Raw genomic sequence first — 24,033 nt, forward strand, 5'->3', positions numbered from 1 at the left:
TCGATTTTAACCCGCCGATACGGCGGGGTAGTCTGGACGTGGGCTTACTTAATAATGCCTTAGGGATGTGTGGAATGAGGGCCATGTAGCTGCATTGTCTGTTTGCAAGGGACCCTTCCCCAGGGCAAGCAGTACAGGCAGTAATAAAGTTGAACATGCTTTGCATTGGCTTTCAGAGCAGCCAGGTGATAGATATGCAAAATGCAATCAAACTAAAATTTTTTAAATGGATCACTTAGTCACAGTATTGCCCAGTGGAGTAAAATAAAAAAAAAGTTGGGAGGATATTTTTAAAGATTTAATCCACTCCAGTTAGAATGCCAAGAACTTTTTGAGCCTAGGGAGAACAGCATTGTGGGGCACACATGGGTGGAAAGAACACTGGCAAGTGGTGACACTGACTACGGTGGAAATTTGTCACCACCTCCAAGAACAGTCTCAGTTGAGTCTGAGGGTATGGCTACACTCGAAACTTCAAAGCGCTGCCACGGGAGCGCTGCTGTAGCAGCACTTTGAAGTATGAGTGTAGTCGCAGCGCCAGAGCTGGGAGAGAGCTCTCCCAGCGCTGCACGTACTCAGGGCCGGTGCAACCATTTAGGCGAACTAGGCGGTTGCCTAGGGCGCCAAGATTTGAGGGCGCCAAAAAGCGGCACCCTCAAAAAAATTTTTAAATGGTTGCAGCCGCTGCTGCTGGAGAAGCAGTCTGAGCTGCCCGCAGCAGCAGCTGCCTGCAGCGGGCAGCCCAGGGCACCCCCAGGGTCAGCGCGCAGCCGCTGCAGCCCGGCAGCCCAGGGCGCCCCCGTCAGGGAGCCGCCGCGGCAGCCCGGCAGCCCAGGGCGCCCCCGGGATCAGCGCGCCGCCGCGGCAGCCCGGGATGCCCCCGGGGTCAGGGTGGCAGCCCGGCAGCCCAGGGCGCCCTCCGGGGTCAGGGCGCCGGCGCGGCAGCCCGGCAGCCCGGGGCACCCCCGGGGTCAGGACGCAGCCGCGGCAACCCAGGGCGCCCCCGGGATCAGCGCTCCGCCGTGGCAGCACAAGGCGCCCCCGGGTCAGCGCGCCGCCACGCGGCAGCCCAGCAGCCCAGGGCGCCCCTGGGGTCAGGGAGCCGCTGCGGCAGCCCGGCAGCCCAGGGCGCCCCTGGGGTCAGGGAGCCGCTGCGGCAGCCCAGCAGCCCAGGGCGCCCCCAGGGTCAGGGAGCCGCTGCGGCAGCCCAGCAGCCCAGGGCGTCCCCAGGGTCAGGGAGCTGCTGCGGCAGCCCGGCTGCCCAGGGTGCCCCCCGGGTCAGGGAGCCGCTGCGGCAGCCCGGAAGCCCAGGGTGCCCCCGGGGTCAGGGAGCCACTGGCAGCCCAGCAGCCCAGGGCGCCCCCCAGGTCAGGGAGCCGCTGCAGCAACCCGGCAGCCCAAGGCGCCCCCTGGGTCAGGGAGCCGCTGTGGCAGCCCGGCAGCCCAGGGCACCCCTGGGGTCAGCGTGCCGCTGCGGCAGCACAGAGGTTTGAGCTGACGGCGGCTGCGCTGACCCAGGGGAATCCCTGAGCTGCAGGCAGAGGCTCAGAATCCCTCTCCCTCCCAGAGCAGGGCTCTAGCCTATACAATTTTTCTCGTTGCCCAGCGGGGGCGCCGGCGGCTGGGCAGAGCTGAGCAGCTCTGCTTAGGGCACGTGGCAGGGGCTCTGCGACAGCAGCGCAACACCAGGGCTTTGCTTCTGGAGGAAAGCCGCGGCTGCCCCCTGGCTCAGCCTCCACGTCAGCCCCAGTGAGGGGCACTGAGAAGAAAAAAGCCTCAGCAGTGGTCTGGTGGAGCGGAGGAAGAAAGAGGACCCCAGCGCTCATGCACTGGGCAAGGTAAGCAAGTGCCTCCCCATGGGTCAGCCTCAGGTGCCTGTGCTCCTGCCCCCTTGGTCCTTAGCTGGTCCCTCTCCTGCTCCCCTTGTGCCTGGACAGCTGGAGAGAACAGCAGCCTGCAGAGCTGAGCTGCCCCAGTGCTCCCAGGCACCCCCCGACCCCATCCCCCCCACAGCCCTGACCCCCAGCTCCGAGCTAGTCCTTCTGAGCGGGAAACCCCCTCGACCTCATCCCCCCACAGCCCTTACCCCTAGCTCCGAGCCCAGTCCCTCTCAGCTGGAAACCCCCTCGACCCCATCCCCCCCACAGCCCTGACCCCCAGCTCCGAGCCCAGTCCCTCTGAGCTGGAAACCCCTTGACCCCATCCCCCCAACAGCCCTGACCCCCAGCTCTGAGCCCAGCCCCTCTGAGCTGGACACCCCCCTGATCCTATCTCCCCACATCCCTGAGCCCAGCCCCTGTGAGCTGGGCACCCCTGAACCCAGAGCCCAGCTCCCCACCCAGCCGTGGGTAACAACAGCACCACCCCCAGGCAACGACAGCCCATTGGTACCAACTATCACAATCACCCAGCAACTGCCCATTATGTAACTGTAAATGTATACAGACCATTACAGCTTTTAATGTTTTTAAATAATGTATTTAGTTTATTTTCAAATTATTACAAATTAATTTTTGAATGTATTTCACTAGTTATTTTTTACATTTCCTAATACATGTTACTATAATATTGCAAATGTTTTATGGAAGGGGCCCCCGATTTTGCTTTGCCCAAGGCCCCCTCAGTCCTCTGGGCGGCACTGTCTGAGTTTTAATCCCTGCTGCTGTTTTGCCTGCAACAGGCAGGCCTAAGCCTGTGAGTGACCCCCATAGCAGCTGCCTGAAGAAGTGCTTGGGGGAATCATGCAGAAGGAGCGTGATATTTGTTTGAGTTCTCTCCTCATGGAGGCTGTGCTCCACTTTGTGCAGGACAGCAGTCTCAGCAGGACTCAAGGCCCAGCACCTTGTCTCAGTTTGTAGATTTGTAGTGCACCCATCACCAGGCTCAGTCTGGCACCGCTACCCCTCACCAGTGCCCAAGAAGCAGTCAAAAAAGTTGGATGGACTGGTTAGGTTAGTTGTCATGCTGTTGCTTGGCCAGTGTAGAGACCACTGAACGCATAGTATTCCTCTATGATATTCTGTCCTGAGCAAAATTGGCATGTTATGAGGTAGTTGCCTGTGAGGGACAGGTGTCTGTTTATGTATCCAGCCATCATGTCTTAGGTCTTCTGCGGGGGGAGTTTCTCCATCCTGCTTTCATTGGTGACATCTGTGATGCTCTGGTATACATCTATGAAGACAATACTCTGACAGGATCATCTGGCAATACATCACGAGTTGATGCAAAGGCTCTTACAAAAGCCATTTCTAGTTTCAAGTTTCTTGTTTCTCTTGTTTTGTGGTATGACATGTTGTTTGAGATCAACATAACTAGCAAACAACTTCAGGCAAAAGAATTTGATATATGTGATGCCATTAATCAACTTGGAGAAACCAAGAAGTTTCTTGTGGGCCGCAGAAGTGACGCAGCCTTTGAGAAAACATTGGTAGATGCAGGTGAACTTGCGGAGGAGTTGGATGTACCGGCACTTTTTGAACCAGATCCAATCGGTATTAGAAAGAAGAGGAAGCAGTTCACATATGAAGCAGATGACGAACCTATTTATGATCCGAAAGAAAAATTCAAAGTGAACTTTTACTTTGCAGTCATTGACACAGCAGTACATTCAGTTGAAGAAAGATTCACATTGATGCAGCAAATTAGTTCAGTATTTGGCTTCATATATGATGTTTAGAGTTTGCAAAATAAAACACCAAAGCAAATTATGGAACATTGCTTGAATCTGGAGAAAGCTTTGCAACATGGTGAATCCAAGAATATTGATGCCTTTGACTTGTGCAGTGAATTGCAAGCTATTGCAAGACGAGTCCAAAGGAGTTCATCACCCCAAGATATATTGAACTTCATATGGGAAAATAAGCTGACAGATAGTGTCCCTAACACAGTTATTGCTCTTCGCATCCTCTTGACTCTCCCAGTTTCTGTGGCCAGTGGTGAGCAAAGCTTCTCGAAGCTCAAGTTGATAAAAACATATATGCGAACATCAATGTTGCAACAAAGACTTGTTGGGCTATCTAACTTGTCAATAGAACATGACATTGCTCACAACATTGACTTGGAGGAACTTGTTTCTAAATTTGCTAAACTTAAAGCGCGGAAACATAAATTCTAAATTATATCATGTTACTCTGTGACCATGTATTGTGTATAATGTATGTGATTTTGGGGTGGGGGGGGGCGCAAGATGGAATTTTCGCCTAGGGCACAAAATATCCTTGCAGCGGCCCTGCACGTACTCTACATTCTCATGGGGTTTAGCTTGCAGTGCTGGGAGCCCCGCTGCCAGTGCTGCCGCACCGTTTACACTGACGATTTACAGTGCTGTATCTTGCAGCGCTCAGGGTGGTGTTTTTTTCACACCTCTGAGCGAGAAAGTTGCAGTGATGTAAAGCGCCAGTGTAGCCATGGCCTGAGGCATCACACTGTAAACCTGGAACAAGATGCAATAGACATGAGAGCCTGAGGCTCGCTCTCTCTAAAAGCAGCAGTCACTATCACACTGAATTTGAGCTCACAGATATTTGGTGCCTTTAAAGGAAGTTTTTAGTAGCTTTGTCAGGACCACACTAACGGCCCATAATAAAGAGAGCTATTAATGAGGTTTCAAAAATGGAAAGCCCCACATAAATCTGAAGATACAGGTCTACAGAGATAATGCCTTGACTAGTTCTCAACAGGCCAGAAGTTTCTTAACTGAGTTGGGATTTAAATTAGATTCAGTCAGTAAGAAGCTAGTCAATCATAGGTAGTAAAGAGGTCATCATGATCCTGCTTATACCATGCCACAAGCCTTTTCTACCTGGAATTGTAAGTCCATCTGCTACATGTTTTTTGAGAAGCTAGGAAGACTGGAGTTACCAGTTCAAAGCGAGCGTAACTATAGATCTTTTTCCTGTTAGGAGCCGATCTTCTCAAGGAGGGAGTTCCTGGGTTGGGAAAGAGGGGAGTGCCCTCTGGCCAGATTCTCAACCTCATGAAATCAGGTATCTGCAAAAGAGTTGATAGCTATACTTGTCTGGACCAGTATTGGGTTTGTAAGATCACTCTCTCAACTATCACTTTGCCAAGATCTTAGCTAGCAGAGGTACTAGCAGAAAGGCACAGAGGAGGCTCCTTCTTCACACAATCTCTTCTTCTCCAGCAGATCCCTCACTAGTGTAGTCTTTTTCTCTGTCTTGGTCAGATGATTACTGAAGAGATCCACCTCTGGCACTCCCCACTGGAGGGAAGAGCTGATCCATCATTCCTTGATTCAGAGACCATTTGTGAGGATCTGTCACAGACTGATCCAGTCTGCCTATGATTATGTTCTACTTCCCTGCTACATGTATGGTGTCAAGGAATGTTTAGAGAGACAGGGCCACTTTCATATAAACAGGTTTTACCAGTTCAGACGGTGTTACAGGATCCCACTCCAGAGCAAGCCCCATGTGCACAGAAGCTATTCACCAGCTTTTGTTTCCTTGTACTGGGTGTGGGGTTGATGGGGCTCCCCATTGGTCACTTTCTCCTGTTGTTAGCCTCTGTCTGGGTCTTTTGTGACTGAAAAGTTCAACCCCCTCTTCTAGGGTATCCAAGTCCAGCTGTAACTGGACAAGCCCTGAGCTGGCTTCTCCCAACTGACCTCTTCAAAGTCCCTTCACCCATCTGCTCTGAGTCAAATAGCAAAGTCCTTCTAAATCAAACAGAACTGCCCTCTTTTTTTTTTTTTTGGAAGAGTAGCAGGTCCCATGACTTCACCCTGGGCTCAGGAGAACTCCAAAACTAAACACTACCAAAATGTCTTTCACCCATCTAAGCAGTTGAGCATCTTGCCCCTTTTGGGTTCCTCTTACAGAACATAGCCCCCAGGGTTGCCTCCTTGGAGACTGGCCCCTTGTTCCAGGTCTTATCACAGGAGTTAGCTCCACTCTGGTGACTCAGCTCTCCAGCCACAAGCCAGCTCAACAGCTCTCCTTCACAGCCAGCTCCTAAGTGCTGGGTTTCCTCCCTTTTTAAAGTCCTACAGCCAGGTCAGGTATTGTAGGGCCTGGCTAATTAATCAGGCTTGGCCAGCCCCTAGCCTCCTGGCCTTTAAAGAGGCAGGTCACTGCATAACATGGTGCTTCCCTACTTATTGATGTAAAATGTGGTGGACTGATTCTCTTCAAACTAGGGCCACCTTTTGGAATACCAGGCCTTAAAGCCTGAGGAACAGTCCATATCCCTACGTATTAAATTTTTTTGCAATCTTTGTTCCTCCAATCATTGGGCCCCTCTGTATGGACTCCCTGTCACAAGCCAGGCACATTTGTGCTCACTGCAATTTGGATGTTCTTAGCTAATTGAAGGTTGTCTCTAGATGTCACCAGGCCAGAAGTATTCTCTCATATGAATGTAATGTGAGAGTCCGCTCTTGGGGGCCACTGAAGAGACCTCATATGCAAACGTGCCATGGGAACTACAACTACAGCTGCAGCCATGAGATCCAACATTATTAGTATGGTCTAAGCTGTCATCTGCTGGCTCTTGCTTCTCCTCTCTGCCAGAGTGGTAAGATCTTGGATCCACTCCTGAGGCAGGAAAGGTTCAAGCTAAGCTGTATCTGGCTGGGCTCTCAGGTATTCTACTTGTGTGCTAGGGACAAGTTGGAATGTTGGGTATTTTAACAGGAATTCTAGAGGTAGATTCTGCTTTTATGACAACTTCAAAAGGGTTGCTGTCCTTGAGTAGCCAGTTATTAGGTAGGGGAACACATGCACTCCCAATCTGGGTAAGTAGGCCAAATATTTTGTGAAAACATATCCCACATATAATGATCGAAGAACCTTCTGATATTTGGGAAGTATCTCTATGTTCAGACAACTGCAAGACCCAGAGGATACAGCCAATCACATTCTTCTTAAAGATTCTTTAGCAAAATTACTGATTTTGTTGATGAGGCAGTCTCTTCTGTCCAGGAAGTATCTGGAATAAAACACCTTCTCCCTCTTTCTTGGCCAGAAGGGATTGGACTTCCTGCAGCATCTCATCATCAGAGGGTGCCTGAGAGCATTCTTGAGAGGTATAATGGGGTAAAAAAGAGCCTATAGGGCAGTAATATTCAGACTGTGGCTTGGGAGCTGCAAGTGACTCCTCAGTGTGTCTGCTGCAGCTCTTTGCAGCACATGATATTAAAACACTGTGTGATTTAATTATTAACCAGTCTAAGTTATTAACCACTCAGAATGCTTTTACTATGTTATTAACCAGTTGTAGAATACTTGGTCAGTCATTTTGCTGTGAGAATAATATATTTTTAAAAATAGTAAATGAAACAATGAATTCACACTACTGTAGCTCTTTTGGGTAATGCTGATCGCTAATTTGGTTCCTGAACCACAGAGGTCTGAGTATCACTGCTGTAGCGTCTTTCTGAAAATCTGATTTTAGGGCACAGACACTGAAGTAAGTCGATGTAGGTTATGTTGACTTCTGTTACATAGTTTAGTGCTGTAGTGAAGACAAGTCCTATGTCTAAGTAAGTTTCCCACTTAAAGCAACTTCTCAGCAGCCCCAGCCCCTGGGACCAGGATCCAACTTTCATAGATGAAAAAAGCACTGTCCTTTCTGCTTCCTCAGTGATAGATAACTGTCCAGGGGGTTCTTTCCCCTCCTCTTATTGTCCAGCAAACCTTTGAAATGCATCCTGTATATAATGTCATGCTAAAGAACAGAAACCTAGATTGGACTCATGATACAAACATATTTAGTGTGTAGCTAAATATGACTGGGCAACAAAATTGGCAATTGAAATTCAATGTTGGTAAGTATAAAGTAATGCACATTGGAAAACATAATCCCAATTAGACATACAAAATGATAAGATCCAGCAATCTTGGAGTCATTGTGGATGGTTCTCTGAAAGCATCTGCTCAATGTGCAGCAGCAGTCAAAAAAGCTAACACGATATTAGGAACCATTAGGAAAGAGATAGGTGAGACATAAAATATTATAATGCCACTGTCATGGTATAATTCCCCACTCTGAACCTTAGCATCCAAAAGATGGGGTACCAGCATGAATTCCTCTAAGCTCAATTACCAGCTTAGAACCTGCAGAGCTGCCACCAACCATGAATTCAGTGCCTGATACACTCCAGTCCCCCCTAAAACCTTGCCTGGGGACCCCCACGACCCAGTCCCTCTGGATCTTAACACAAGGAAAGTAAACCCTTTCTCTTACTGTTGCCTCTCCCAGACTTCCCCTCCCTGGGTTATCCTGGAAGATCACTGTAATTCAAACTCCTTGAATCTTAAAACAGAGAGGAAAATTCACCTTCCCCCCTCCTTCTCTCTCCCCCTCCCAGACTCCCCTGACAGAGAAAGTAATCCTAACACAGAGAGAAATTAACCTCTCTCTCCTCCTTCCCTCCTTTCTCTCCACCAATTCCCTGGTGAATCCAGACCCAGTCCCCTGGGGTCTCACCAGAATAAAAAAAACAATCAGGTTCTTAAACAAGAAAAGCTTTTAATTAAAGAAAGAAAAAACAAAGAGTAAACATTTTCTTTGTAAATTTAAGATGGAATATGTTACAGGGTCTTTCAGCTATAGACACTGGGAATACCCTCCCAGCCTAAGTATTCAAGTACAAATTAAAATCCTTTCAGCAAAATACAAATTTGAACTCCTTCCAGCCAAACACACATTTACAAATAAAGAAAACAAACATAAGCCTAACTCGCCTTATCACCCAGTACTTACTATTTTGAATCTATAAGAACCTGTATCAGGGAGATTGGAGAGAAACCTGGTTGCACGTCTGGTCACTCTCAGAACCCAGAGAGAACAACCACCAAACACTAACAGCACACATACAAACTTCCCTCCCTCAAGATTTGAAAGTATCCTGTCCCCTGATTGGTCCTCTATTCAGGTGACAGCCAGGCTCTCTGAACTTGTTAACCCTTTACAGGCAAAAAAGACATGAAGTACTCCTGTTCTATTAACCCTTAACTAGCTGTTTATGACAGCCACTATATAAATCCATGATACCCCCACACACAGATTGAGTATTGTGTGCAGTTCTGGTTGCCATATCTCAAAAAAGATATATTGGAATTGGAAGGGCAACAAAAATGTGTAGGGTTATGGAACAGCTTCCAGATGAGGAGAGATTAAAAAGACTGGAGCTGTTCAGTTTAGCAAGGAGACAACTAAGGAGGGATATGATGGCATTCTATGAAATCATGGATGGTGTGGAGAAAGTGAATAAGGAAGTGTTATTTTCCACTTCACATAACACAAGAACCAGAGATCACTTAAAAAAAATTAATAAACAGCAGACTTAAAACAAACTTAAGGAAGTGCTTCTTCACACAATACACAGTCATCCCATAGCAGGGGATGTTGTGAAGGCCACTCGTTTTACTGGGTCTGAAACAAGAATTAGATAAGTACATGGAGAATAGGTCCATCAGTGGCTATTAACCAAAATGGTCAGGGATGCAACCTCATGCTCTCGGTGTCCCAAAGCCTCTGACTGCCAGATACTGGATGACAGGGTATGAATCATGTGATAATTGCCCTGTTTTGTTCGTTCCCTCTGAAGCATCTGGCACTGGCCACTGTTGAGGACAGAATACTGGGCTAGATGAACCATTCATCTGACCCAGTATAGCCATTCTGATGTTCTTATTTTAGCTAAAATACTTTAGAAGTAAAGCACCACCACCCTCACTCTTAGATTCAGTGCAACCTTTTAGATTCAATGCAATATTACCAATGTATTAGATTATATCATTTTAGTTACTACTGAATCTTGTAAGAAACCAATGTAAAAGTATCTGATCCTCAATGAACCATATATATGCAAGTTTTGTGAGGCCAACACTTGTAGGAGACTACTGAAGCCTGAGCAAACATCTTGTACAACCTACATTTTATTGTCCAAAAATAAATAAATAAAAAACAGTACAGTTGGGAAACATCTACCTTGTATGGTTCACTGAAGAGGGAGTAACTGGTATTAAATGAACCATCTTCCTGTTGTGCCTCCTGATTTCTCCTCTCCCATTCTTTTCTCCGCAGAACATTTCTGTCTGGTTCATAGACACTGCATCAAAGGAAAGAGAATTTTTAAAAAATTAAAGAGCAACACATAAACCAATGTTAATCTATTAACATGGTTCACAGACAGATGGCAAAGATAACAAGAACATGAATCAGATTAATGCCAGTCTAATCAGTCAGTGGAAGCTCAGGTCTCTGGGTATGCCAATGCTTTCTCACACAGAAAACAGATAATTAAATTCTTAAGGAAGCCAAAACAAAAAAAACCCAAAAAAAACAAAAAAAAAACCCACACATGGGGCAAGCTCTAGTCCGTACTGAGTTTCTCTGCCTGAAATGCAATGCAGAAAAGATCGAAGCAACTTTGACAGAGTATTGAAAGTTCTCTTAAGACACATGGTAATTACAGCTAAGAGTAAATAGAAATTATGAACATATTTCCACTTATGACATATCCTCAGTGTGTTATAAGAGAATGCTCCTTTTTTATATAGCTGTGTTTCTGTAGCGATTCTTTCATAAACTAGTTCCCCAAAGAGCAGTTAAAACTACATCTTGTAATGGTTTTCCCAGTTATGCTCCTTCTTATCTCTGCTAATCAGTCAAGTCATGAAACTACTGCTGAAACAATTTCTCCTTCGAACTGATTTGACAACATCACAGCTTCAGAGTATGAATAAATGAATATTCGAATGATGGGGTTGGGGGCTGGAGCACTGGGGATTAAATGGTATCACTGCATGAAACAATTGTGTTCTTTTTGGAAATAAACTAACGGCCCCAATATTGAAAGACAAACATCAAAAAAAATTCTACAATGTTATTTTAATGTAAGAGGTTCAAGACACGAAGAACACTGTGTTCATATCACCTCCAAACAACATATATAGATTTGCAAACTTCAGTCTCTTAAATTTCATCCTCATCACAAAACAAACCTAAATGCCTAAACACGTTTACAAGTGTTTACAATTATTAGATTAAAAGGATGACTTTATATTTTGCTTTTTCCAGCTAATGCTTTCCTCTTTTTTTGTGATGTAGTTTTGTAAAGTGGAAAATACATCAGTGTCATGTAAGTGTCCTGGCCATAAATAAAGCTCGCCTTTCTCACTAGCTGCCCAGTTAAGCAAAATGGACTTTAAATCATCTACCCAAATGACTTGACTTAACATGCGGCAGGGAAGACTGTTAAAATGCCCAAAGCTGTTAATTTTAAGATAAGAGTGTACTGAAAACACCCAAGATATGTAGAAACTGTTAGTATTTTAAAATAATTTCTTAGTAGTGACTAAAGGACACTAAAATCCACTGCCTATTTGTTGACCTGTGTGAGATGAACATCTGAGCCTAATTCTTAATGAACAGGTGTTCACCACTATCTCAGCTGACACCTCTGACTGCAGTCTCAACTCAGTGGCCAAACACTGAGCAGGCAGACTTAAGAGTGCTCTGATCCAAAGGAAGCTTCTCTTCAAAGCAAAATTAAGATACAGCAATGCAGAGAAAGCTGGAAAAGCTGCTGCTTAAAATACACTTTCTCTTTTGCTTAAAGAATATTTTTTTATTCAATGCTGTCAATTTTTCACTTTGCATGTGCAACCAATGTACTTAAAATAATACATCTTCTGAAAAAACTGGACTTGACCCATTTGTACCAATGAGATATCATAGACTGGTCCCTTAGGGCATGGCTACACTGGAGAGTTGCAGCACTCGTGATGGGGTTACAGCGCTGCAACTCACTCTGTGTCCACACTTGCAAAGCACGGCCAGCGCTGCAACTCCTTGGTTGCAGCGCTGGCTGTACACCTGGTTTGCTTGGGGTGTAGCGATTCCAGCGCTGGTGATGCAGCGCTGGTCATCAAGTGTAGCCACCAAAAGCGCTGTTATTGGCCTCCAGGGTATTAGGAGGTATCCCAGAATTCCTGTCCACAACAAACCAGAAGAATGGCTGAACTCCGATCTCCCCGTAGCTACTTAGCTAAAAAACAAACACAGCTGCTCTTTGCTCCAGCGAGCGAGCGGAGGCAGGGGAATTGCTTTGGAATGTTCACAGCTGTTTGCTTGAGCAGAGAGGGGAGGGGTAGTGTTGAGCAGCTGCTTATACGGTCTAAAGACTATTTAGGATTGCATAATTTGCATTTAGTGAATAAGAGACAGGTGGGGGAAAGGTCAAAACTTTTAAAATGATTGAAGGTAGGCACTGTGTATCTTCCAGTCCTTAGAACTTGCAAGGCAGGGAGCTGAGAACAGTGTCAGCTCCAAAAATCCACTCTCTCTGTTTCCCCCGCGCTCTCTGTCACACTCCACCCCACCCCCATCTTTTGAAAAGCACGTTGCAGCCACTTGAACGCTGGGATAGCTGCCCACAATGCACCACTCTCAACAGCGCTGCAAATGCTGCAAATGTGGCCACACTGCAGCGCTGGTAGCTGTCAGTGTGGCCACACTGCAGCGCTTTCCCTACACAACTGTACGAACACAGCTGTAACTCCCAGCGCTGCACATCTCCAAGTGTAGCCATACCCTTAGATTATATGGAGACATTGGTGAAAGCCTTACTATTTCAATGGAACCTGCCTTGTGCAGGTGAGATTCCATTTAGCAACCATTATGGGAGAAAGTAAAGAACATATACCACACACAATACAGAGAGACAAAGCAGATGTCATTTTAAAGGCAACACTTATTATACCATACCATCTGAGATAACCCAGTGTGATAAATAGATAATTGACTTCTAACAGGAGGAAGAGGTGGTGTGGGGGCAGGATGGGGTGCAGAGTGGGGGTGGGAAGAGGCAAGGTGGGAGCTTGGGGGAAAGGGGTGGAGCGGAGGCTGGGCCTGGGGCTGAGTGGGGATTGAGCATTCCCAGGGAAAGGAGGAAGCTGGCACCTGTGGTACAGTATTTAATTACATGATCACATACTATACTTCCCAGCCTGCTCTGGAGATGAATCAAGGTTGTGTACTGAAGACAGATATTTCGCTGTAAGATCTGTATGTTATTTGTTGCAGATGTTTAAAGATGTGCGCCTATTGATGGTATTGGGATAGGCAGGTCTAGGTCTGCCCAGAACTGAAGGTCCACCTCTTCAACCAAGTTGGAGGGAAGGAGCCACTGAGCACTGGCCACTAATGAATTCTTGGGACAACAAATGAAAAAAACAGGGACACAAGCAAGGTTCAAAAGTTAAAAAACAGGGAAACAGAAGAGGACACCAACCTGAGAACCCCCAACACCTAGCGCACTAAAAGAGTGTCTCAGGAGGCACCCAGAACAACTCACCTCAGAGGCATGATTTAATGAGGGACTGGAAATAAGTCCCACAGTAGCAGAGCACCCCCTTGTCCAGTTTCCTCCTCTTGGTATGGTGGGCGGCCATCTTGGCCAGCGTCAGGAGGACATTGACAAGGAGATCTCATGACTTTGTGAGGCACAGGTGGGGTGTGTGTAAATGCAGGGAAACAAGGTTCTGGAGGAGCTGGTAGAGGGGCTGCAGCCTGGAACACTCCACGTAGATGTTCACCAGGGTCTGCCTTTTGCTGCAGAAGGGACAAGTTTCAGGGTAGTCTGGGAACCATGACAGATACACACCCATACTCACTGGAAGATTCACCCAGCAAATACCCCTGGCAGCTAGAAGGACCAAGGTTGAATACAGGCTAACCCAATGGGGCAACCCAATGGGGCTCCCTGATCTCCACCGATGGCACCAAGTCCTGTCACTTGGAGTCAGGGAGGGACACAAGGGCAAAGAAGTGGATGGTATGTGGCATGAGAGTGTACAGATGTTCTCAGGATGCTGTTCAGAGATGGATAAACTGGATGCCATTCAGCCGAGTGAGGAAGTGTGTTGGGGGCAGCAAGGGAGGTTCATGGAACAAGGGCCCAGTGACAAGCGCTGCAGGATCAGGGGTGGGCGAGGAGTGCCCTTCTGCAGGAGCCTCTCAAGAAAAGCAAGAGAAGCAAGGGTCAAGGCTTTCCTCACCTCCTGGTGCACAAGATGGGGGATGCACAGAGAGGACAACTCCACCCGCTGGCCAAGTGCCACAGGATCCACCCAGTCCTTTTGACTGTAGTCCAGGAGGTCTCTATTTCTGGTAGCACCACCCAGGAATGGTCCAGCACACAAAGGGGGACTCTACCTTCTGCATACAAAGGTGTGGGATGCATAGCAGGGGTTCTGCTAGGAGAACTTCCCGAATAACCGCTGCAGATCTAGTTGCTGAGAGTAGCTTCCTGGTCCTGAGGAGGTACTGACAGAAGACCAGCAACTCAGAGAGGTTTGGGGGAAGACATTTTCAATAGAGATAAAAGAGTTGCCAATTGTATCAGAGCTCTTGGAGGCAGTGGAGGAAAGTATGCACCAGCACACTCCAAGCCAGATTATCAGCATCATAAAGGAGTCTCTGTACAGCCTGAAGGTAGAAAGCGTAGATCTAGCTGCGGCTACAGATGAGGCCCCATCTGTGCTGTCCCAGGGGGAGGCTCAGTGACCTAGTGCACTCCTGTCCAGAAAAGCTCCAGGATCATCTTCTGGAGACTGGCCAGGGTCCTTGTGGGCAGGCTCAAGGAGTTGAACTGGTGCCAGATAATGGACAGAACTATCTGGTTGATCACCAGCACCATCCCCAGATGGAAAAGACACCAGAGAGGTCCTGTCAACTTCTGCAACCAGTCAGACACCCTGGCCTCCAGACCGAACTAGTTCTTCAGCAGGGAGCAACTGGTGAGACAGAAAGATACCCATCAATATAGAGCAGCAAGCCTACGTCTCGTTGGCTGGCACAGAGCACAGGTGAAAGGGAGCACAACTGCCATCCATTCCCGAACATCAGGCCTGAACTGTTGACCCAGCTGACCCGAGTGGAGGAGGTTGCCAAACAGATGGCTTGGCAAGCTTCCACCCATACTAGGTCTCCCAGGTCCTGGGCCATGAGAAGCACATCACTGATATAAGTAGATGGAACCACCTACAAGTCCAGCGCTTGAAGTACCAGCTCCATCACTCTCTTACGGAGGAAGGGCTCAATGGTGAGGGCATACAGCTGTCTGGAGGGTGGGCAGCCATGATGCACCCCTTGACCGGAGGTGGTAGGTTTGGTCAAGAACCAGTTGAGCTTCACCAGACACTCTGCAGTGGCATACAGCTCCTGGAGAAACCCACAAGGCAGGGACCAAAGCTGAATGCCCACAGAGTGCCCATGAGATAGCATTTGACAGTGTGGATCAAAGGTTTCTCCTGGAAGAGGGACAGGAGACCATTCCTACATGTGAAATGGAGAAGGTCCCAGATCAGACAGAAATTGTCCACCTGGGATGGCATAAGTCAGGTCAGGGTAGATCACATCTGCCAGCACAGACTTCAGCCACAGAAAGACGACCTTCGCTATGACTTTATAGTGCATGTTGAGAAGTGACACTGGTGCCAATTCTTCGGATCATAGAAGTCCCCCTTTTGGGCAGCAGGGCGAACACAGCTCACATGCACAACTGAGGAAGCACTCTTCTCTCTAAGGACGTGGCCCAGATGGTAGCAAGGTCCAGGCCAAGGATGTCCCAGAATGCACAGCAGAACCCCATGGTCAGTCTGTATTGTAATGCAGACACAGTAGGGGACCAAATTAAGATTGCACAGGCAACCTTCATTCTGGCAGCTCCTAATTTTTGAGAGTTTGACTTCACAACCTTGAATGTAGTTTGTTGCATGTAATATAAAGTAGATTCTCTGAGGTCCCTGATAAGGGTTGCTAAGTTAACTTGTAGTAGAGATCTCCTTACATTTACACCTTGAGGTACCTTTCTTCCCATTTAGAAACTCTGGCCTTGAAAAGCTTTATATGTGGCACCTAGTCTGTAGACAGATGTTCAGGCAGACATCTCTTTTGAGTCTGTTATATGTCTGGTCCCTAACCAGTTTCTAGAAATTAAATGAGCACCTGAGTATTCACTCTAGCATCCATAGATTAAAAAAAATCACCCATATGACATTCACTGCTAAAGCTGAAGGTCTTTTTTCCCTCCCCTTATTTGATGCAAAAAAAAATCAATAAAAACATATGGTTTCTAGGTCTTTGAACGCCCATCTACACATCCTGAATTAGATATTGACTTAGCAATGGAATTCATAACTTGCAACAATATATAATGACTATGCAAATGACAAATCAGCATCATGATGACTAATATGCCATTTATAAACAGTACCTTAGAAACAGCTGCAAGTTGAAAGTTATGTTCCTTTGCTAATGGCAGATGGCAAAATCTCTAGTATTTGTAAGACTGCTCCTGATTTTCAAGAACGTTACAAGAATTATACTTCCACGAACGTATGTCACCAAATGTGTTTATTTATTTTGTTTCAAAGAGAATAGGCCAACTACTATAATTTTATTTATTGCAAACACTTTAGTTAATGGAAAATGAGTCTAAGAGTTTCCTTTTTAAAAAAAATAAAACTTTCATCATCATCATCATCATCATCATGTTCCCATTACGCCTCTGTTGTTTAGGGCAATGACGGAGCTCCTCACTTTGTAATTTTTTTTTTAAATGTACATATACCTATCTAGGCATTTATACTATGTTCATCTCCCTGATATCTGAGCCATATGGCACAAGTTCTTAAACATTTCAAGACTTTTCCCATATGCATCTCAAAAATATATTGATGCAGCTTTTGAGAATCGGCTAAAATGCTAGGCAGTTAGGCAAAACTAGACAACCAAACAGCACACTATTCTCAAAGCTTTAAAATCAGTTTATTTTACATTCTACACTTAAGTCAAACTCTAAAAGGATGAGTTTAAATGGTTTTCATAGTACGTGGTTATTTTTAAAATGCTGTATGCATTCTGAATTCATGTGTAAAAGACATTAATTGGCACATGAGTTGCAGTCCAAACGTCTGCAGTACTTACATCTATATATGAATGAATGAAAGTTGCATTTATATAATGCTTATATTATCCTATGCAGTGTTACTGTAGCCCTGTCAGTCCAAGATATTAGAGAGAAAAGGTGGATGGGTTATCTTTTACTGCATCAACTTTGAAAACTTCTCTCACCAACAGAAGCTGGTCCAATCAAAAAAATACTACCTCACCCACTGTGTCTCTATATTATCCTAGGTATTTCAATCTGCTTTATAAACACATATAGATTTATTTCAGCTCTGCCAAAGCACATACTAAGAAAGGAAAATTTACCTATTATGTAATATCATAGATTATTAAGGTTGGAAGAGACCTCAGAAGATCATCTAGTCCAACTTCCTGCTCAAAGCAGGACCAATCCCCAAATTGTCCCCTCAAGGATTGAACTCACAACCCAAGGTTTAGCAGGCCAATGCTCAAATCACAGAGCTATCCCTCCTCTAGTTAGCACACCCTCATTACCATGGCTATAGTGGCTTTACATGGCTTTCTTCCCTTCTCCAGTTCCCCCAACCACCCTTTACCATTCCCCATCTCCCAATATACATGTTTCCTGTGTAATGGTCTAAACTATGGAGTTCTCAGGTACTTTGCAGCTCAGACATCCAGAGAATGCCAAACTTCTCCTTCTAAGAAGGAAAACAGGATCAAAACTAAGAAGGACCATCTCCTGGAATTAAATGGAAACTCTTCAGAATAAAGGCCAGCAACCTCTTATGGACAACCCAGTCTTTAAGGAAAAGCAGGAATTTAGATTTGGATTAGAGGGTGGTTAGTTCAATGATTCTTCTAGGTGGTACTATGACTATGAAAAATTAACCTGATGATTAAAAATAAAAAGATTTACAAAAACATCTATGGGCATTGGACAATGTACAGTGGACATTATACAATGCATAGATCTACTGAAACTTCTCTTCGGAATTGTACAATTGAAGCATGTGCCCTAACTGGAAACAATTAAGGATAGATGCCTGAATTCTCAGGAATTTGAAAGAAAACCCTTTGCAACACCAAGCTTTCCTTAAAAAAAAAACAACCCTTCACAATACTGACAGGAGCACTCATGGGCTGTCTTTTGCTTGTCTTGACATCAGAAGGAACAATTTTTCCCCAAGTTCTATCATTAGAAATAGATACATACAACTCACAAGAAGGCCTAAATCATCCAAATAGTAACAGGGTCTCAGGCAGTGGAGAAGACATCCACCTGAAAAACCTGAGGTTTTAAGCATTGCAGCTTCACTACCTCAGGGGTTTCTTGTTGTCTTCTGGGATGAACCATTCCAGAACCAGCCCACTCAGTAGGCTGAACTCCTCAAATTGAAAGGACTATTCTCTAATTCCAACTTGAGAAGCATCTGATAACATCTATCAACACACTCCCCCTCCTCATCAGATCACAAGTTCTTAGATGATCAAGTGGCATTCACTCCAAAGGAACAGGATTCTTTCTACAAACTAAAGCATCCCTCCTTACTGAGATACTTCATGCTAATACCAAATATTGTTGGTTATCACCAGCACTACTTCACCTCTTAGAGGCCATACAATTGCCAGAGAACACAAATGGGAGCTCCAAAATAGACATCAGTCTTTTGCTACCAGACCACCATCTGATATTTTGGAGTAAGTATAAGATACACATGGAAGTAGAAATTGCAAATCTCTCTTGCATCCTGGTTCTGGCCTTTGTGTCAGTCCATCCTTAAGGGACCATCTCCTGCTGTAAAGGAACTTTGGGAAAGGAGACACAAAACATTTCCTATCTCCGCCTGATCTACCTGCACAGTGAGAGAACACACTCAAGTGAATGTAGAATGACCTGGCTATGGTTGGCTGCATTTAGTCAAAATGTGGAAGCTTACCTCTGAGTTGCCAGACCTTTCAATCTTGGTTTATTGATTCTAGAGATTTAGGTTAGTATTTCTTTGATTTCAAGATATTTTAATTTTAAAAAAACTACGTATGTTCTAAAACAGTTCTTAGCAGATCTAATATTGTAACCTTATTTGTATTTTAGCCCAGTGTTTTATCTGGAAAGTGTATTTATTTATCAGGAACCATGAGTCTTGAACAGTAGCCTACCTGCTCCTATTCATCTCCTAGTAACCTCACCCTACCTGACACCTGACTCTTGGTTTTGCCCTCTAGCCTGTCTTGGACTCTTGACCGCCTGGTATCTGACCCAGTCTGATTCCTGCTCTCACCACTAGGTCAGACCATCCATGCCCAGTCGTGACACTATTATTTGGCTACATTATCTATTCAGGTTGTTAGTGCCTGTGTTAGTGCTGCAGCTTTAAGCAGTTTTTTGCCCTGGCCTCCATGTTCAGGAAACGAGCACACAGTTTCAAGCGAAAAACATTTCCTGTAAGTTACCGTTGGTGCTAGGTAAATTTTGTGGTCAGCCATTTCCAGGACCGCCCCCCCCCCCGAGGGTGGTAACGAGGCACCTGCAAGTCTCCTAATTAGGAGAAACCTGGCCAAAAAATTGAGCACGTCATTACCTTTATAAATTGCCCAGTGTGTATAGAGTGGACAGGGAGAAAACGAAAAAAGCTGGACCTTGTAACCGAGCCTGATCAACTCGAGGTCTCCTTCGGCCGCGTGTTTTAAGGAGCCTACCCGATTACCGGTGATGATGAAACTTTCGTGGTTTGTGTGTGTGAGCATGCCTGGGTGCTGATTTTGCTACTTTTGTTAGCTAACTGAGTCTGTATCGTGTTGTAAGCCGGAGTCTCACGGCAAGCTTTAGTTGTCTTATTGCATTTTGCTTTTATTTAGACGAGTGATTGCATTTATGCTTAATAATAGCACCAACAGCACCCTTACTAACCCCTGGAAGGATCTGAATAACTACTGGGACCTAGAGAGGTACCAGGGTCAGCTTCTGTTTGTAATTGCAGTATTTTTATTATTTGTTCTGGTATTATATTGTAAGCCCAAGTTGTAACTAGTATTGAGTTGTTCCTTATCCTCACCTGTAACCCATTCAATAAACCCTCAATTTTTAACCCCACGACTGATTGTTTGCGTTATCCCCATTGCTACCTTCGGGGCACTTGTCACTCCTCCCAAGGGCATCCAGTGATCGAACCTCCACCCTATCCCAACGCTCATTACCCGGTAGATAACGGGCACCTTGTGACCATATCAGTGGAGCGAGGGGCGAGAGTAATCAGTAATCAACACAGGTTTCTTCTCCTAATAGTTCATAGTCGTACACTATATTATACATATAAAACTTTTACAACCTCAAGTCCAAATAAGTGTAATCCATTTTTACATTAATATGGAACAGTTTCTTAGGGTGGCAAATACATAGCTAATTTCACATCTCAAATTGGAGCATATAAAGTCCATAGGGACTCCTATTGTACCTTTACTGAACATTATCTAGACATCCTTTTTGAGGTCAGAGCCTCCTTTCCACCAGTTGTTCAAAGTTCTCAGTGCACCCAGACTTCCTCTCCTGTGTCAGAGCCCTCTTCTCCTTCTCATGTCAGAATTTACAATCTCCACAGGGAAGCACCATAGACTGCAATGCCTACTTTCAAGATCATGGAAATTACAACGTCTGTGGATTTCCATGTTAAGTTCCTAAACACTGCATGGCAGCATAAAGAACCTATAATGTTCACAGGAAAAAACCCTACAAAACCAAAACTTAAATACCTAAAGATTTATGAATTCCAAACAGTAAAGCTAGACCTATGTACAAGTGACAATAAATATGTAAAAAGTATTATTTGAAGGTTTAGCCCATGACATTTTTGAATTATGAGCAGTTAAAGTTAGAACTATTTTAAAAAATGTGAAAAACAAATAATATTTCAAAGATTCACAACTTAAAAATGGCTTATTCAACTACCCCCAAAGTTTCTCCAAAAATTCTCAATGGACCTATGACTTAATATACAAAATTCCAGGATGAAAAAAGGTTTTTTTCTTAAACTTTTATGATCTAATTCTCCACTGCATTACACCAGTTTTATGCCAGAGTAACTTAATTGAGTAGCTCCCAGGTAAAACTGGTATAATGCAATGGAGAATCAATCTAGCCCTGATATAAGATGGTGTTCGTAAAAACTGAGGTTAAAATGGAAACTGTTCTACAACTTTAACAATGGTGTCATTGCCATAGTATTTTAACCCATAGAAAAACTAGCCATCCAGAAACAATGTACAGGAAACAGCACAAGATATTTTTAGAAATCATTTTAATACTGACAATTTAATTATTATAGCACTGTGTAGTTCGCTTGTTAAATTCCTATGTAGCATAACAGTGCTACCATTTCGTGTTTGTTTTGCTTTCCATTTCATCGATTACGTCCATATTCTTTGCTGGCCAATTTACTTGTATCAGTTCCATTTTTACCTAAATAAAAATAATAATTTCAAAACCATGTTGCTAATAGAAGCTCTTAGAAATGACAGTTCTACATTTCCGAGAGTTACATGCATTCCCTAATGAAATTTAAACCATTGGTTCAATTAGAACAAAGAGTCAGCCTTTAATGAACTAGTGACATGATCAATAATATACTATACTGGGCTGCAAGAGATTTTTTTAGACTTTTCATCTGGTTTAAACAGCAGAAGTTAATTTGAAGATTTTTACAGTACATTTTCCGTTTACAAATAGAAATGCCGTGGGGTAAAGCAATTACTCTGATTTACTGTTTTCTCTTTGATTGAATATAAAGATGTAACAGGGTCTCAAAAAAGCAGTAACTTAGCAAGCTGTGCTCCTATCCACAGACAGATAAAGCACCTACCTTGCTATTTCAAAGACTTTACCTCCAGGCAGCAGCACAGAGCAAACATCAAATCAATGACATGTGTCTAAGACGAGATTGATGTTTACTCTCACAGCTTTTCATCTTACATCCAATAAATTACTTTTCCTTTACAAAAATGTCTGGTTAAATTTCATTTTTCACTTTGCAGTATCAGTTTTAAAACTTTAGCTCCAAGCAATTTTAAAGACAGGATTCATTGATGCTTCATCTTTTATAGCCTGTTTATGATTTGTATTAACCATGAAACACTACCATAAAAACATGAATATGAACAGTCTTGTAGTTCTAGCCATTCATTCAGTGGCAGGTGCCAGCTTGAAGGTACTTTAATTACTTTCCTGAAAATTCGAGGGCTGAAACTAGGAGCCATGTTTTCAGAGCTACCTAAATTGCTTCCATGAAATTAATACAATTAATGCATGCAAAACCTACCTCTGAGTGTACAATATAGGCTTCTGAGCATGCAAACTGCCAAGTATCATTTGTGTGCAATTACTATTTTATGCGCGCATACATTTTGTGCACATGGTTTATGATCAGTTGATTTGGTCAATTTTGAAAATCTGGATTTAGAAATAGGTTGAATTAGTCCAACAAACCTGGGAACATAAGAGCATTCAGAGGCTCTAGCAAAGTTTGACATTTACCTATGTAAAAGCACTATTTATGGCTCTGCCACTGGAACAGCAAGCAACTTTTTCTTAGGCAAAAATGTCCCACTAATGAATCCAGACATTAATTTTAGCATCATATTTATTTCAGAAAGAATAACTTCATCCCATTCTAAAATGTGCCATTCCTTATACATAAAATTCATACACATACATTCTTCATTTGTGACAAACAAACCTACCATTTATGTATTATCATAACACTGATCATTTTTAACTTTCTTCTAATATGATCCTTAAGGTGTTGGTGCTCTGATGTTTAAAATCTCCAAAAAGACCTAAAATTGAAAGAACTTCCAGTAGTGACTTGAGCCAAAATAGACTATTGCCCTGATATGTTGAAGGTTTATTCTTATGAGCAGCAAATTCACCACATTCATAACCTTACACCAGCAGTGAATTTGCCCCTTTGATTATTGACAAGGAAAAAACAATTATATATGAAAAAAAAGAAAAAAGTTTTAAACAGGTGCCTTAGTTATGGAGCTAATGTGTAGGAAACAATCTTCCATTTGTCACCTACTCCCACTCATTTTTTTTCATTAAGCCAAACCCCAGTAAATCAAACCTGAGTAGCACAAAACACACTAGGGAATGTATTTGATTTGAACTTTTATATTTTATTTTGTTTAAAATTATTTTTCCTTGTAGTTTAAAAAAAATTGTTAGAAATCAAAAGGGAAGAAGCACTTTCCAAGTGAACTTAACATTTATTATTACTTATTATTATTTGTACTCTTGTAGCACTTAAGACCCCCAGACATGTACCAAAACCTCTCAGTCTAGGCATTGTACAAACATGGAAAAAAGAGACAGTCTGCCCCAAAGAGCTTACAGTCTAAATATAAGACAAGAGCTGGAGACAGGGAAGTACAAGGAAACAATGAGATAATATGGTGAGAATGAAAGGCAGTTGTCTCAGCAGCACACCAGAAGCCTAACATCCTTAATGCTTTTGTAAGCCTCGCAGCAAAGGAGTTATAAGGAGGATTTTTAGGGAGGATGACGAGTTAATTTTGCAGATGTTCACAGAGAGTGTTTCCCAGGTATAAGGGCCAGCATGGGAAAAAGCATGAAGGTGCTTTGTTTGAAAATGTAGGAAGTGGGCATTAGAGGCTAATGGCATCACTGGTTAACTGCACGTAGGTGTCAACCTTTTGATACTGAACGAGAGCTTGCAAATTCCGCTGGCTGTTACACAAGCCCTTACCTATCTCTGCTCCTGCCTATATCCAATCTAGAATACCGGTCCCTGCCAAAGAGGTCACACACAATACTTCATTTGTATATTTTTCCCACAACGATTTTAATTTTCCTAGGCACCTTTATGCATGGAATACCATTTCAATTCTAATCTGCCAAGCTATGATGATCTCTGCCTTCAATTTTTTCCTTAAAACTTTAAAAAACAACAAAAACCAAAAAGGCCATAAGTAGAGTCAATTATAATTACATTTTTATTAAAAAAAATCCAACCCTGTAATAGAACTATATAGGAGGTGAACAAGCATAAACTGAATAATTGCATAATCTTGGTGCCTGCCCCGAACAGTTTACAATCTAAGGCCATGATCCTGCAA

General features: G+C 44.0%; 1 protein-coding gene across 5 annotated transcripts in view; it reads right to left on the reverse strand.

Annotated features, from left to right (window-relative positions):
• AFF3 (ALF transcription elongation factor 3) overlaps positions 1–24,033 on the reverse strand; it is a 514,246-nt gene that overhangs the window by 428,266 nt on the left and 61,947 nt on the right. For all 5 annotated transcript variants that reach the window (XR_007769152.1, XM_050921667.1, XM_050921657.1 and 2 more), the window contains exon 2: positions 9,955–10,075. Coding sequence is in view for 4 of the 5 variants with exons in the window: in XM_050921667.1 (XP_050777624.1) it covers positions 9,955–10,075 (121 nt within the window). In the remaining variant the exon portion in view is untranslated. The remainder of the gene's footprint in view (positions 1–9,954; positions 10,076–24,033) is intronic.

Source organism: Gopherus flavomarginatus, chromosome 1, assembly GCF_025201925.1.
Source record: "Gopherus flavomarginatus isolate rGopFla2 chromosome 1, rGopFla2.mat.asm, whole genome shotgun sequence".
Classification (NCBI taxonomy): domain Eukaryota; kingdom Metazoa; phylum Chordata; order Testudines; family Testudinidae; genus Gopherus; species Gopherus flavomarginatus.